This window comes from Halichoerus grypus, chromosome 11 (genome assembly GCF_964656455.1).
Source record: "Halichoerus grypus chromosome 11, mHalGry1.hap1.1, whole genome shotgun sequence".
Taxonomy (NCBI): Eukaryota; Metazoa; Chordata; class Mammalia; order Carnivora; family Phocidae; genus Halichoerus; species Halichoerus grypus.
In genome coordinates, this window is record NC_135722.1 from 50,990,513 (window position 1) to 51,004,188 (window position 13,676).

Sequence of the window (13,676 nt, forward strand, 5' to 3'; positions counted from 1 at the left end):
ATTTTTTGCAGGAAACTTTAAAAAAATAAGCTCTTGGGGCACCTGGGGGGCGCAGTCAGTTGAGGCCCCGACTCTTGGCTAGAGTCATGATCTCAGGCTCTGTGCTCAGTGCAGAGTTTGCTTGGGATTGTCTGTCCTCTCCCTCTGTCCCTTCCCCTCATGTTCGCTTTCTCTCTCTCTCAAATAAATAAATAAATCTTAAAAAAAAAAAAAAAAAAGAAACTCTTTATCCAGAACACTAGTATATAAATCAGATAAAAGTAAACTAACTCTGGTTGAAGGGAAGGGAGGCCAGAGCCCCACTATTTTCCCGCCTTCAAGTTCTGGGAAGGGAACTCTAGGAACTCAGCTCAAAAACCTTTGTTCTGGGACATAATTTTTAGTGGCTTCATAGAAGCTGCTTTAGTATGTAGTCCTCCACTGAACCCTGTCTTTTATGGAAACTCACAATCCTTTCTTCATCAGCAAACACCAAGCACCAGCCATGTGCTCCCAGTAAGGTATAGAGGGGAATCAGATTTTCCTTTTGTCTTTCCTGCTCTCCTCTTCTCCACACAGAGGAGTCTATCCCAACTGCTACCGGGAGGGAGGAGACAGACCCAAACTCCACCTAGGAGGATCAGGACAAGCTTCCCCAGAAGGCTTATAGAGAATGAATACACCTACTCAGTCATCTACCAGCCTGAATCTGACAGAGGCTCTCCTTCGTTGTCCTATATCTTACCCCCAGCTGTATGTCCTGTTGAGCACATAGGAAATATGTCTAGCCAAAATTCAGACGTACTGTGAGTGTAAAACACGTACCAGATTTCAAAGCCTTAGTACAAAAAAAGAATGAAAATATCCTATTCATTTGTATAGTCAATAATTTTTATATTGGTTATAGGCTGAATGATAATATTTTTGATATATTGGGCTAAGTAAAACATATCATTAAAATTATTTTTACCTGTTTCTTTTTCCTTTTTTTTTTTTTAAGATTATTTATTTATTTATTTGACAAAGAGAGAGAGAGATAGCAAGAGCAGGAACACAAGCAGGGGCAGTGGGAGAGGGAGAAGCAGGCTTCCCTCCGAGCAGGGAGCCCCATGTGGGACTTGATTCCAGGACCCTGGGATCATGACCTGAGCCGAAGGCAGACGCTTAACCATCTGAGCTACCCAGGCGCCCCTTCTTTTTACTTTTTTAAAAATGTCATCACTAGAAGATTTTAAGTTACATATGTGGCTTACATTATTTGCACTAGACAGCACTGGGAGAGACTATCAACTGCTTGGCAGAGGTGGGTGGGGTGTGTGTGCACCTGTGTTGTAGGAGGAGGGATGATGGCAGCCAGGGAGGGCGTATCCATTCGGGCCAAATTGTGAAAGTCTGAGTGGATTTCGCCTGGCAATCAATACAGGAAAGAAGGCAAGGCCGAGGGAATAGAATCAGCAAAGACCCAAAGGTCCGTGGGCAGGCATGTTGTGTTTAGGAAACTCGTTCTTATAGCATGATTGTTCTTTAAAGGCATTTGTTGAATGTTTATTTTGAGCCAGGCATTGACAGCACGCCTTTTACATCCATTCTCATGTTATCTCCACAACTATAGGATGAAGGAGAGGTTATCCTATTTTACCAAAGATAGAACGGAGGCTCTGAAAGGTTAAGCTATTTATTCTCGGAGTTGTTCGTCTTCTTTATCTGGAAAGCCTCTTGGTGACAGGGAGCCTGTCTTAAACGCCTCTCAGTTTTCCTCCACAGCACCCAGCACGGAGCTGTGCACGTAGTAGGCGCTCAGAAAGTTTGTGCTGAAGGAAGGAAGGATATCCATTCTGGAGTCAGAGCTCCACGCGCAAGACCTGGGTGCAGAAGCACCAGAGGGCGCCCACGAGCCCGCCCACCCCTTGGTCCCCAGGGCGCCGGCAGGATCTCGGGCCTGGGTGCGGCCCTGCAGCTCTAAGCAGTTGCGCGCCCCGACGAGAAGAGCAGGCGAGGGGAGCCATACGTCCTGCGCCCGCCCCGCCCCCTCCCCAGAGCCCGGGCGCACCGAGCAGCCGGTTGCGGAACGACGACACGACATCCTGTTTTTGGGGCCCGCGGCTCCGCCGGCGCCTCTGCTGATCTTGTCTTTCCCCGGGTGCTGACGCCAGCTCCCCTTCCCCCAGTCTCCGCACCCTCCCCAGGGGTCTGGGGCCTTCCCACTGCTGAATCACCACCACTCCGCACTCCCCTGGGGCTCGGGGCAGGGGTGGGGACTGCCCCAGTCGGACCCACTCTGGCCAACCCCCAGCCTTGGCCAGCGCTCGATCCCTGGGCTTGCTGGAGGCACCCAGCCTTGGGGCGCCTGTTCTCAGCATCTTCCCGCGGGGGTTGGTGGGGGCGAGATACGGGGAGGGGGACAAAAGCCTAGCGCCCAGGCTAGGGCCTCTACTGGGGTTGGGGTGGCAAGGAGAAGACGAGGAGAACTGACCTTAGGAGGCCTGACTTAAGGGCCTCGGAGGCAGAGGGCTGGGGTAAGGGAGCCCAAGTCCCGGCCCGGGGCTGGGCAGGCGGGAGGGGTGGGGAGCGGAGACCCGGGCGGGGGGCCCAGGCCCCTCGCACTTCCTGGTCGGGCCCCGCCCCGACCCGCCCCCGCGCCCCGCCCCGGCCGGCCCGCCCCCCCCACTTCCTCCGGCCTCCCGCTCTCACTTCCTTCTCGAGCCCCGAGCCGCTGCCGCCGCCCCCAGCTCCCCCGCGGCGGGGAGGGCACCAGGTGAGGCCCGACGCCTGCCGGCGGACTGGGGGTCCGGGGGAGGGGAGCCCGGCCGGCGGGGACTGCGCGCCGGCGCGGGCCGGGGAAGTTTGCTTGCGGGAGGCCGCGGGCGGGAGCTTCTCTGCTCAGGGCAAGTTGGGCGGGCGCGGCCGGGCGGGCGGGGCGGGGAGCCGGCCACTGCGAGCCGGCGGCAGTTCTGGGAGGGTGGGTTTCTGTACCGAGGGAGGGAGCCGCGAGGGACCGCTGAGGTGGGAGGGTCTCCCGCTCCGAGAGAAAAGTCTCCGAAGTGGAAGAGCTCAGAGGGGGGAGATGGGACTCAGGGGTGGGGTGACCTCAGAAGTTGGGGGGGTTCCGAAGTGTGTGAAGGAAGGGGGCCCTCTGGGCTGGAAAAGGCGCTCTCCCTTCACTCCGGCAGTTGTGACATTTGGGAGGTTGGAGGTGGACGGTGTCTGTGGCCTGGGAAGCCCTAGACTGCAGAAAAAGAGCTCCCTCCCTGGAAGATCGGTGCCAATCCGGACCCACATTCGCAGGCTGCAGTCCAAGGTCCTGTGCACTCAGAGGAGGGCAGGGAGGGGGGAGCCCCGCCAGCCCCAATCCCGCTCTCTGTATGCCTTTTTTTCTCACGCCCAACCTCTTCATCCCTGGAATGAAGCAACAGATATTTAGTTAGCAAACATCTCTGTGCCTAGCTGACCGGAGCCTGGCCTTGCTCTTTTGGGGGTAAACTGAGGAAGGAGAGGACCTGGTCTTGTCCCGTGACTAGAGATGGAATGACTCTCATTCAGAGATAGTGGTGGTCCCTGACAAGATGGCATCACTGAGAGCAGGACTATTTTGAGGAGATAGAAAAGAGCTTCTGGGAGGCAGCAGGGGCTCTGGCCTTGGGAAATGATTGGGAGCATCTCCTATTCCCCCCTCCCCACCCCATCGTTAGTCCCTGAATTCTAATTTCTCTTCCTCCATTCCTTCTTCAGACCCTATCCACAAACTCTCCATCACCCTCTTCTTGCATCCTCTGAGTCTTTCACCCAAATACGGTCATGCCTAGGCCCTGTCTTGTCACCTGCCCTGCCCCTCTGTCCACCTCTGTTCCCTGCATTTCCCCCCCCCCCAGCTTCTCGCTCCCAAACACATATCCACTCTCTTGCTTCTTCCACCTTCCCTTGCTCCTCTCGATCTCTTTCTCTGTCTCCTTCCCTTTCAGCCATTTATCTCCAGCTTTGGGGTCCAGATCTTTGGTGAGTTTGAGAGCCTTTTCAAATCTCCCTACCTCAGAGAGACAGGCTACAACCTCCCAGTGATAAGAGATGATTAAAGAGCTGAAAACCTTTCTCTATGTGTATTTGCATGGTATTGTCCATGTGTCTATATCCTTATCTCTTGGAGACAAAATAACGGCCCTCAGCCTTGAGAGGGCCCAGAGCAGGGGAAGCCAGCCAAATGATGGGAACCTGCAGTGGGTGAGGTTGTGGTTAGGCAGGAGGAAGCAGTCTGTAGCAGTCAGGGTAGAGCGACACAGGAATAAGACTGGTGAGAGAGGCCATGGGAAATCAAAATCACCCAAACCGTTGGATGCTTAACCAAGAGGCTAGGTCTGAAGGCTGGGGGAGAGCCTGAAGGCCCCTGACTCCAGTGCTTACTGGTTCCAACACCACCTGTTAGGGAGAATGGGACCAGGTCAGCTAGGTGTGGTGGAAGGAAAGGGAGAGGGCAAAGGCAGGATTCTGGAGGGAAGACTATATCGCTGGTCTAACTTAGGTCTTAACTGTTTAGTTCCAGTTCAGGAAAAGAGGAGGGGTGTGAGGCGAAGGTGTCTGCTCCCTCTTCCCTGCTTCCCGACAGGACCTGCCCAGGCTGGGAACCCACGTGCCCTGGGCTGCATCACGGCCTTGTTGACCAGGAAGCCCCCTGCTGACCCCTCTGCCTCCAGGCATCATTAATATTCCCCCTCTCATCCAGGAGCCTAACTCCCTCTGTTTCAGGAATTTCTCTCTCGAGTTTAACTTCAGTCCAGCCTGGCCTGGCTCTATAAGCTTCTGTCCCCGTTCTAAAGCTCCTTCCTCAAGTCTTTGGGAAGCACACTGAGAGATCCTGCCTCTCCACCTCCTCAAGGCTACTGTAGTCATTTCTCTCCATTAGAAAAAAAAAAAAGAGAAGTGGAGGGAAACTTTTTTGGGATTCCCAAGCACAACTAGATTTAAGAGCTAATCCGGTTCCTCATTCTATCCTTCCCCCGTCACAGTTGTCCTTCTCCCATGAATTGTCCCTTCTTCCACCCACCCGTATCTCCAACTGTCATTCTGGGAGGTATAGGGGGTTCTACTCCAGGAGGAAATTCTGGAACCTGCAAAAAATTCCAGCTCAGAGAAGGATGTGCATGCAAGACGCTTTTTCAGTATCATGGCTCATTAAAAAAACATCCAGGAGTTCTGACTCCCTACCTGCTAAACTAGTACTTATTTTAGGAAGAAATGGCTGATGTGAGATTGTCACAGAACCTGGTTGGGAATCTAGGATATGGAGAGTTGTTTCTGGCCAAATGTGTTAGGTCGGATGAGGTGGCTGATGTGAGCTTTTAGGAGGTCATAGCAGGAAGATACCAGAAGTTGTCGCTGTAATGAGACAGCTGGGAAGAAGGGCCTGGGCCCAGAATGAAGACCTCTCCCTCCATATACAGTATAGACCCATTAGTGGTGAGGCTTGTAGGGGTCTGTGAGGAGGGAAACCAAAGACAAAGCCTGGGCCACCTCCCCAGAACAGATTGGTTTTCCTGTCTAGGGTCTAGCTTCCTCTTTTGTCCTCATGTCATGGGCGGAGGACATCTCCCCAGGAGCTAGAGCTTACAGGAGGAGCTCCTCAGTTGCGGCCGGTGAGGGTGGCTGTCTGCCCAGTAATGTCAGTTCTAGATCATGGCTAGCCTAGTGTTGGCTAGACATGAGAGCCAGGGAACTTGGAAGCAAAAAGGGTTCAGGCATCAACCTGATCCCTTTGGCCCATTTCCTGAAGGAATAAAACCATTGTTGGGTCATCCTAAATGAGGCCAGAAACATGGGCCCATTCCCAGGCCAGAGTAACAGTCTTCACCTTTTCCTTTGTGGAAGTGACATCAGGCTGGAGGTTAGGAGCCCCAGGTCCTTGTCCTGGATTTGCTCCCAAATCTGTATAAGCTTGGTCAACTTTGTCTCTTGTCGCTGACTTCCAACATTAGGGAGTTGCCTGTTAATACCCCCAGTGAACATAGAGAATACTGGGAGCTCTAACTCCCCTTCCCCTAAGAAGCTCCTTATAGCAGTACGCCCCACTCTGGGCCCTGCTGTCTCATGTCAGCCTTGATCTGACAGGCCTCAGTAGTCTCTGCGTATCTGTCCAGGGATGGGACCAGTGGCTCCTTTCCCCCAAAGCACAAGGATTCTTACAGGTTGAGAGAAGAGAATTAGGCAGAGTATTGGGGATTATCCCTTGGGGGGGGCAGCAATATGGGGGAGTACCCTCTGCCCTGTTCCAGCTCTGCCCCACTGACAGTGGAAAATTGGTGCCGGAGTTTCCTCCCTGATGTATTTTTCCCTTGTGGAAACCCCCTCAGAGCTGGGGCGGGGCTGAAGGGATAGGGCGGCCCTGGGTCTCTCTGTGGGTATTTTCAGGTGGGGGAGGCGGGATTGGGAGGATGGCATTTCTGTACAGCATCGTGTGAAATGAGCAAAGGCAAAGGAAGTGCCACTTCACAGGCCTTTCATGGGGCCCGGGGACTGCTGAGCTGCTGTTAGGCGGGGAGGAGGAAGGGAGGAGGAAGCAAGTGTTGGAGCCTTCCTCTGTGCTGCCTGGTGGGGGAGGGGCAGCCTCCTTAGCTCCCCCAGCCAGAGCTGCCCTGGCCCTGGGGCTCACCCTTTGTGGAGCACCCAAGGTCCTGGGATGGTGAGAGAAGGAAGGGACTGGGACTTTAGTGAAAGGGTCCCAGCACCCCCAGTGCCTTCCCAGCTACACCTGTCCTCCTTCCAGTCCCTACCAGGTGGAGTCAACTCTCTTTGCCTCTTACCCTACCTGCTGCAGTGCAGGATCCTCTGCAGGGGGTGAAGGGTGGAGAATAGCAAGAAGTGGAGAGTTCTTCAGCATACTTTTTTTTTTTTTTAAGGCTGGGAACTAGGCTGTCTTGGGTTCTGTCCCTGCTGATGGGGAGAAGGGGAAGAATGAGAGAGACTCAGCCCTTGGCCTGGTCCCAGCCCCACACTGACCTCATGTCTCCCCCAGCTTCCTCCTCCTAGCCCAGCTGCAGCCCCTTTGAGCCTTTTCATATCACCTCTCCACCTCTCCTTCAAAACAAACAGACTTGCAGAGCTTCTGAAGCCATTTCCAATACAAACCCTGACCCTCACCCCATCCTTGACCAACGGTCTTCTGATGTTACCAGTTCTTAGCCTTATCAGGATGACTTTTCCTACCCATCTTTCTCATCACCTCTGGGCTAGCTATGCCTGCATTCCCCTCCTCTCACCCTTCCATCTGAGGACAGGACAATCTAGCCTGTGTGTTCATTACTCTAAATTGTACTCCACAGAGGAAGGAGGAAGTTGGTTACCCTTGTCTTAGGTCTCCTGGGCATGGAGGCTCTTCCTTGTTCCCAGAATCAAAGTCTGGATTAATGGGGGAGAAGATGTGTGTCAGTCTGCAGCTTTTGCCCAGCCCTCTGCTGGGCTTCTGGAAGTAAGCGGGACAGACTTCCCTCCTCATGAGGCATCCAGTTCAGTGCAGTGAATAAATAGTTCAGACAGTGCTGGGGAAGGTAGGGCAGGAGAGGGGGTTGCTTTGGTGTCCTAGAGAAGCGGGGAACAGAACTGGACCCTGCAGGACTGGGAGGCTCTGAGGCGAGGAAACAGAATTCTAGGAAGAGGAACTCCCATGTGCAAAGACCCGAGGGATGGATTGAGTCCATTCAGTTATTTACTGACAGCCACTGTGTGCTGTGCTCAGCTTAGGGAGATAGATCTGCGAGGACCTTGCCCTCTAGACCCTCCCAGTCTAGTGACAAGAGATAAGGTTCAGGTCAGCCTCCATGTGATGCAAGTTAGAACATACCTGTGAGGGAAACTGAGACCAGACCTGGGATGGGATAAGTCATTTGGATTTGGGTGATTTACAGAAACTTTCCTGGAGGAAGTGGCAAGAGTGCCTGGCTCTGCAGGCCCAAGGTTAGGGGTACACACAGGAGTAAGGACGGGTTGGAGGATGGAAATGGGGAAGAAATGCTGGATTCCCATAGGGACAGGAAATATTGCTGCTTGATGTGTTTTGGGGAAGAGTATGTGGAGGCTGTGTGTAGAGGATCAGGGTGGTGTGGCCAGAGCTCAGGAACAGAATGCCCACAGACAGATTGTAGTTCGAATGAGTTTCAGGTAGGGCTGTAGAAGGGGAGCCCCGTGCCAGGGAGGCAGGTTAGAAGGCTGCAGTAAGTTCCCATTGCCCCCACACTCCCCCATTTCTTACAGCCCATTCCTCCCCTCCCCCACTCCCAGTTGGGACACTTCCCCTGCTCTAACGGCCACCAAGATCTGGCAATCAGGCAATCTGCTGCTTCCTTTCCCTCCCCCATTCTGGGCCTGCCTGGGCCCCACCCCAAGACCAGGTCCCACAGGGTGCAAGCTGGGCTCCAGAAACCACACTCAGACATTAGCCCCACATGAGTTGTGCTCCTTGTGGGAGCCACGTCAAGCTGGTAGTGTCCCTTATGTGGCACAGGTTAGACCTCACCTTCTAGCACGTGCCCTCCTTAAAGGAGCTGTGGGAACTTAATTGACCCGGCTCAGGCCGTAGGATTTCAGAGAAAAGAGTTGTCCTGGGAGAGAGGATAAAAGTCTGAGCTAGACCTGAGTGGGGAGAATTGGGCTGATGCCGCCACTCAGACACCTGCATACTCAGTGCCTTCTGCCTCTTGGGATGAAAGGCATTGCTTTTGGAACCTCTCGGGTGCACAGCACTTCCCAGTTTACAAAGTGCACTCATTCCCATGCTTAGGGATCCTCACTGCTGCCCTTTGAGGCAGGGAGGGCAAGTGTTACCATTCCTGTTGTACAGATGAAGAAACTGAGGCTCCAGGGAGGGAAGTGACTTACTTGCTTGTGGTCTCTAAGACAGCTGGTCGGGGGGGGGGGACTTGGAGGCTGTGTGACACCTTGAGGAAAACATGGGATTTTGGATCACAAAACCGGGGTTTATGTCCTGACTTCCAGACTAACTAACTGTGTGATGTTGGGTTACTTTAACTGCCCTGAGTTTGCTTGCTAATCAGTAAATTAGGAATATTACCAGTAGGTAGTCATAAGGATCAAGTCACAACATCACGTGACCTAGGAAAGGTTGTACCTTGTGAGGGTTTTTGATCAAGGGGCAGAGTCAGCAGGTGAGCCCCAGAGGTCAGATTCAGGTATCTAGTGCTCCTGGCTCAATCTACACTGCTGCTGCTTTGCCCTGTTTCTGGACACTACCTCACTCATGATCCTTTTCCGGTGTCAGTCCCTATTCCCTTGCCAGCCCGGAAGCTACCCCGTCCCTCCCAGCTTCTTTGAGGGCCGATTTACTGATTGCTGGTTGATAACCCCTCCCTAGAGAGCTGCCTGGAGCCTGCTATACTTCCAGCCTCTTGGGCCTTGTGACTGCTGGCCAGAGAGTTCCCTCCTCGCCTTCCTGCCAGGGCCAGCCCAGGGTTGGGCTTGCAGGGGAAGAGTTCCCACTCACACTGCCATACCCACTCCCCTGCTCTGTGTGGAACTGAAGATTTACAAGTCCAGGAGTCCTCTCAAAATGCCGGTGTCTCCCAGATAATCCTGTGGACACAAGCAATGGCTCTTTTCCCCCACCCCCAAAAAACTGGTTGCTCCTTTCCCGGGGAAGGAGTCACAGAATCCTGAGAATGAATGTGCTCCAACTTACCCCAGTGTGCCCAGGCCTTATGCATTTCCTGACTCTGCCCTCCCACCCCAACCTGGGGGACTTTCCTGCCCCCATCATCCTATCCCCTGCTCCCAGGGCTTTTGATGTCTCATTTCATCTACCTAGTGCCGTTGTCACAGGCATTTTTCTCCCCATTTCATGGATCGGGAAACTGAGGCCCAGAGAGGATAAGTGCCTCATGCTTGGTTGCAGTGAATCAGCAGCAGAGCAGAGCTGGGGCAAAGACTTAGGTTAGGTCTCTTGACTTCCAGTCTGAGGTTCCCTCCACTGCCCTAGGGGACCCTTATTTCCTTCCCAGCCTGTTCCCAAGGTTCTCTATCTTCTTTCCTGAGATTGAACATATACTTATTCATGCAAATAAGATGGAAATATTTTTAATGCCCAGAGAGGCAACCTTAAGAGAGTGAAACCATTTCACTCCAAGCTGGTCCCAGAGGAAGTGGGGACCTGGGAGGGAGCTGGGGCCATCCCTGGGTCCTGTGCAAATCCCAAACCCCCAGAATTCTGTTTCTGTTTCCAATGGGGGATTCCTTCCCCCTCCCTCCGTTTGATTTTTGAGGCTTCTGAACCAATGATTGAAAGGTCCAACTGTGGGGGGGGCGTGTATGGGGTTCTCAGACGAGGGTATAGTTTGTATAAAGTGAAATGGGGAAAATGGGACAGCAGTGATGGTGCTTGGGTGGAACAAGGGATGCTTAGAGATCCCATGTGTCTAAAACAGGGCTGTCTCCTCCCACGGAGTAGGGACCTGATTGTGGGAGAGAGTCAGGGAAAGGAAGTCACATACTGGCCAGAAAAAGTCCCCCATGGCTGAGAGGAAGTAGCCAAGGAGAGGAGGAATCTTGCCACAGCAGTATAAATAATCACAGGGTTTCCGGAAGCTCTGCTCTGTTCCAGAACTCAGAAGAGCAGTTCCTCACCCCAAAGCGCTGTGAACTGCAGAGGGGATCAGGGTGATGGCTGGAGCTGGGACTTCTCTTATACTTACCCCACTAATAATTACAGCAGCCTATTTATTTGGCACTTCCTGTGTGCCACACCTCATGCCAAACACTTTCTTCATGTTTGCTCATTTCATACTCTTGGCAATTCTAACACAATAGACAAGATTATTCCCATTTTACAGATGAGAAACTTGAGACTCAGGAAACTTAAATATGTTGCCCAAGATCAAACATAACTGGTTGGTGGAACTAGGATTAGAATCCCTGGCCAGTCTGACTTCAGCATGGATTCTCAGTGATGGTGCTTTAATGGCACTATGTTCTCTATCCAAGAGTCTGGAAGCTTCCGAAATTTTTCAGAGGCACATGGATGTGAAAGGATGGAACGTGAAGGGGCAAATCAAATGTTTGTTTTCCTCTTCTGCCCATCCCTCTTGGCTGGGCTTGGAGGATCTACCCTACCCCACCAAGGGCTTTGAGAGAAGATGCTAATGTCTGGGAGCCATAGCCTTTGCCTCTCTCATCATTATATACCAGACTCCAGACCAAATCCCAGCCCTGGCTCAATCTCCAGTATTCTCCTGCACTGAGTTGTGAGATAGGGTTTACTGTGCTTACAAGAGTTATGAGGTCAGCTCTCCCGCCTTCTCCCCATCCCTCAAGCACCCTGGATTGAGATAGGGCAGCTATCTAGAGAATTTTGCTCCTTAGCAGGTTTCTCTTTGTGCCTTTTGGTTTGTACTTAGTAGCCAAGAGGTCAGGTTTGGAGTTAAAACATCAGTGCACTGGGCAGGGTGGGCCCTGAGTTGGTAGAAGCCCTACCATGGTTACATCTCAGAGTGACCTGGGACAGCTGCTGTGCGCCAGAACCTGTCTCCAGGCTACTCAGTGGGAGGGGTCCCTATCTGGTAGAGGATCTGGTAGACCCCCTACTTACATACCTCACTTTTTGTGTCTGTACTGCCTGGAGGGAAAAAGAAAGTAGCTAATACTTACCGAATACTTATTATGACCCAAGGTACTGTTCTAAATGCCTTGGATGTGTTAATTTACATAATCCTTACAACAGCCCAGTGAGGTAGGGAGCATTTTACTCTCATTATTACAGATAAGAATACTGAGGCATACAGAGGTTAAGTAATTTGTCCGGGGTCACCCAGGTAGGAAATAGAAGAACCAGGATTTGACCTTATTCAGTCTGGTACCAGCACTTGTTTGCCTCACATAACACATTACACGTTATACTGCCGTCCTCCCTACACCTGAGCATCCTGGCTTGGTCTCAGGGCCTCTCTCTCATCATGTGTCTCGCTGTCTCGGAGATCTGTCTTCATGGGATTGCAGGATGGTGTCAGGTTAAGAGAACAGGAGCTGGTTTCCCCCCGTGTGCTCCCATTCTTTCTCCCCAGCAGGTAGAGGCCTCCCTAACCATGCGTGTCCCTTCGATCTGTCCACAGGTCACTGCATCCGGAGGGGCCCAGACGGGGAAGGAGGCCTTTGCCTCCACTGCCGCAGCTGCACTCACGATGCAGAGCATCAAGTGTGTGGTAGTGGGCGACGGGGCTGTGGGCAAGACGTGCCTGCTCATCTGCTACACAACCAACGCCTTCCCCAAGGAGTACATCCCCACAGTGTTCGACAATTACAGCGCGCAGAGCGCAGTGGATGGGCGCACCGTGAACCTGAACCTGTGGGACACAGCGGGCCAGGAGGAGTACGACCGACTGCGCACGCTCTCCTACCCTCAGACCAACGTCTTTGTCATCTGCTTCTCCATTGCCAGCCCGCCCTCCTACGAGAATGTGCGGCACAAGTGGCATCCGGAGGTGTGCCACCACTGCCCCGACGTGCCCATCCTCCTGGTGGGCACCAAGAAGGACCTGAGAGCCCAGCCTGACACCCTGCGGCGCCTTAAGGAGCAGGGCCAGGCCCCCATCACACCGCAGCAGGGCCAGGCCCTGGCCAAGCAGATCCACGCTGTGCGCTACCTCGAGTGCTCGGCCCTGCAGCAGGACGGCGTCAAGGAAGTGTTCGCTGAGGCTGTCCGGGCTGTGCTCAACCCCACGCCCGTCAAGCGTGGGCGGTCCTGTGTCCTCTTGTGACCCTGGCACTCAGCTTGGAGGCTGCCCCTGCCCCCCCACCAGTTGTGCCTTGGCGCCTTGTCTGCCCCCAGCTGTGCCTTAAGGACTAACTCTGGCACCCCTTGCCAGGGGGCTCCCTGAATGCCCTTTTCTCTGAATGCCTAGTTCTCCTTAATGAGGCCCACAGGGAAAGGGGCTTTGGGCTCTGCCCCGCTCTGCTTGGGAACACCAGGTATTCCTGAGAGCTCCCCCAGGCCAAGGTTGGACCCCTCCCCAAGAAGCCAACCCAAGTGCCCCTCCCCCATCGCCCCTACTGACCAGTTGATCCAGCTTCCCACACAGATGTTGCTGCCTGTTGTGGTGCCTTCTCTCAGGTTAGGAGCTCTCAGCTGTCCCTAACCTCTCCCTCGCTGCTCTTTGAATTGCTTCCCCCTCAAGATGCTCTCTCCCTTCCCCAAAGGAGGAGCCACAGAATCCTGAGAAGATGAATGTGCCCTAACCTACCCCCATGTGCCCAGGCCTTATGCATCTGCTGACTGACTCAGCCCCCTCTTCCCCAGGCTCCTGGGGGCCTTTCCTACCCCCATCAGTATCAATAAAACCTCCTGTCTCCAGTAGCCCTGGCTCCTCCCTGTGTACTAGGCATTGGGGGTTGGGCAGGGGATGGGCATGGGCTAGGGCTCCCCAGAGACTGGGAGCCTTTTGTTTCCTGTAAAAGGGGACAGGAGACAATAGGCTTCATTGTGGTCCCCCTACCCCCCAATTTCCCTAACAAAGCTCTGGGCTCCCTTGGAGGGGCCAGTCTTGCACTGGGGCCCAGCCACTGATTCTGTAGTGGACTGGGATGCAAAGCCTAAGGAAAAAATGCATCTAAGGCTCAGAAAGGGAGAAGCTGAGAGCCACAAGCCTATAGGCAGGTGCTCACAGTCACGCATTTGAGAGCTGTTCCCTTACACCCCCAAGGGGACAGGTCTT

The 13,676-nt window shown here is 53.5% G+C and overlaps 1 protein-coding gene and 2 long non-coding RNA genes across 4 annotated transcripts; 1 reads left to right on the forward strand and 2 right to left on the reverse strand.

The window, feature by feature from the left end:
* Positions 1 to 1,640: 1,640 nt before the first annotated feature.
* LOC118552762 (uncharacterized) lies at positions 1,641 to 2,604 on the reverse strand. Its single transcript, XR_004925682.2, has 2 exons — positions 2,453 to 2,604; positions 1,641 to 1,790 (listed from the first exon to the last, which is right to left on the reverse strand). It is a non-coding gene; the product is annotated as an uncharacterized LOC118552762 (long non-coding RNA).
* Positions 2,605 to 2,633: 29 nt separating this feature from the next.
* On the forward strand, positions 2,634 to 13,318 carry RHOG (ras homolog family member G). Of its 2 annotated transcripts, none has more exons than XM_036119381.2 (2): positions 2,634 to 2,734; positions 12,078 to 13,318. In XM_036119381.2, exon 2 carries the CDS (start codon positions 12,147 to 12,149, stop codon positions 12,720 to 12,722), a length of 576 nt encoding a protein of 191 aa, XP_035975274.1. In that variant the 5' UTR covers positions 2,634 to 2,734; positions 12,078 to 12,146; the 3' UTR covers positions 12,723 to 13,318. The 2 variants fall into 2 exon arrangements, with proteins under 2 accessions (XP_035975274.1, XP_077914606.1); XM_078058480.1 differs by lacking the exon at positions 2,634 to 2,734 and adding an exon at positions 3,161 to 3,277.
* Positions 3,168 to 7,022, reverse strand: LOC118552763 (uncharacterized). The gene is made up of 3 exons (XR_004925683.2): positions 6,773 to 7,022; positions 4,295 to 4,389; positions 3,168 to 3,375 (listed from the first exon to the last, which is right to left on the reverse strand). It is a non-coding gene; the product is annotated as an uncharacterized LOC118552763 (long non-coding RNA).
* Positions 13,319 to 13,676: the final 358 nt, after the last annotated feature.

What these genes read in the sequence shown, in the direction of transcription:
- RHOG (XM_036119381.2), top strand. Translation starts at nt 12,147, where the DNA reads ATGCAGAGCATCAAGTGTGTGGTAGTGGGCGACGGGGCTGTGGGCAAG.